The sequence below is a fragment of the Empidonax traillii genome, unplaced genomic scaffold, assembly GCF_003031625.1.
Source record: "Empidonax traillii isolate 1590-97213 ecotype Southwest subspecies unplaced genomic scaffold, ASM303162v1 scaffold2910:size17049, whole genome shotgun sequence".
Classification (NCBI taxonomy): domain Eukaryota; kingdom Metazoa; phylum Chordata; class Aves; order Passeriformes; family Tyrannidae; genus Empidonax; species Empidonax traillii.
This window is the reverse complement of record NW_020958103.1, coordinates 1-1,456: the sequence shown is the minus strand read 5'-3', so window position 1 is coordinate 1,456 and position 1,456 is coordinate 1. Positions and strand designations below refer to the sequence as shown.

At 52.3% G+C, this 1,456-nt stretch overlaps 1 protein-coding gene across 1 annotated transcript in view; it reads right to left on the bottom strand.

Moving 5' to 3' along the window:
• Positions 1–1,252, bottom strand: part of LOC114072283 (cytochrome P450 2J2-like) — a gene marked incomplete at its 3' end in the record, with an annotated part of 16,450 nt that extends 15,198 nt beyond the window's left edge. The window contains exon 1 of the mRNA XM_027910198.1: positions 1,125–1,252. Within this exon, the coding sequence (XP_027765999.1) occupies positions 1,125–1,232 (108 nt within the window). The remainder of the gene's footprint in view (positions 1–1,124) is intronic.
• Between the last annotated feature and the right edge of the window lie 204 nt (positions 1,253–1,456).

Sequence of the window (1,456 nt, the reverse complement as noted above, 5' to 3'; positions counted from 1 at the left end):
GTAGGAGGGAGCAGGGACGCTGGTGGGGCTGCAGCATCCCTTGTAAGGTGAGGTATTTTCCAGCATGCAGTGAACCATGGGTGCAATGATAACAGGCCTGTTCCTGCCTTCAGCCCAGCTGCTGAGAGAGGCACGTGGCACTCACCTTGCTCATCCTTAATGGCATCCACGAGGAATCGGCATTCCTCCTGGATGCGCTCCTCCACGCTCCTCTTCCCCAAGCCAAAGTTTCGGAGGGTGGTCAAGGTGAACCTCCTCTGTGCCTTCCACAAGTGCCCACTGGAGTTGATCAGTCCTGGCAGAAACAGCCCCCTGTGAGCCAAGGCCGATCCCCCAGGGAGTGGAAAAGCTCCAGGGCTCTGCCTTCTCCCCAGCTGTCTCAGACCTCTGCAGGGCCAACACCTGGACCTTCCAGCTGAGGTGCATGTCCTGAGGGATCACTCACCTATCTTGCCGAATATATCCTTGTCAATAGGCATTTCTGGTCGCTCAAGGAAGTCTTCCCCTTGGTTTACAAGCACTTCCTTAACCAGCCGCATCCCATTTACCATCACAAACCTCTTGCTGCCCATGGACATGCCGAAGATGTCACCATATTTTTCAGTAAGCTGGGTGAGGAAAAAGATAAAGTGGATTTCATTTGAAGTGAATATGTCTGTTGGGACAGTGACAGCCCTGTCGTAGGGCACAGGTAAAATTAAGGGAAGCTGAGAGTGGGAGAGGAAACAGAATTTGTGCACAAATCTCTGCCTGACTGCAGACTGTTTTTTCTTTTCTGAATCATTGATCAGACTTGGTGTTATTTGGCCATAAAGGAAGTAAACCTCTCAAGGTTTGATTTTTCAGACCTACCTTTATCCATGTTTTGTTCTGCTCCCTTCCCAGACACCCTTCCAGCCCCGAACTCAGTCCTTCAAGGCTCTGACAGCTGCGACAGCAACTCTGGGATCATGTTGTGCCCTTCATCCCAGGGATCACTGTACACTTGTGCCCCACCTTGTACCCAGGTAAATGTCACTTATGATGACAAACCTCCTTCCTGGCCCATGGAATCTAGTTTAACCCTTTCCCTGGAGCTGCAAATCCCTCTGTTCCTTCCACCACAGTGTCCACCACGCCCATACCTTCTTCACTGAGCTTATGGGATCTTTGAAGTCCACCGAGTAAAGGTGCCCTACAAAGGGAAGGCGTAAAGGGGTGGGAGGGAAGTTCTTTGGGTTTCTGTTCTTCATGTAATCGGCGACAAATAGGAAGACAACGAGGCAGATGAGGAGTGTAGGGGAGGAGATGCTATCCCAGAGAAAGTGCAGCATGGCTGGATGGGTGTGCTCCCCAGGGATGCCTCCCACGGAACGTCAGCGCAGACTGAGCTCCCAGGGCACCACTGAATCAATCCCCAAGGACACGGCCAGAGGGGTGATGTGCCGGCTCTGTGGGCACAAACAGAAGAGAGCAC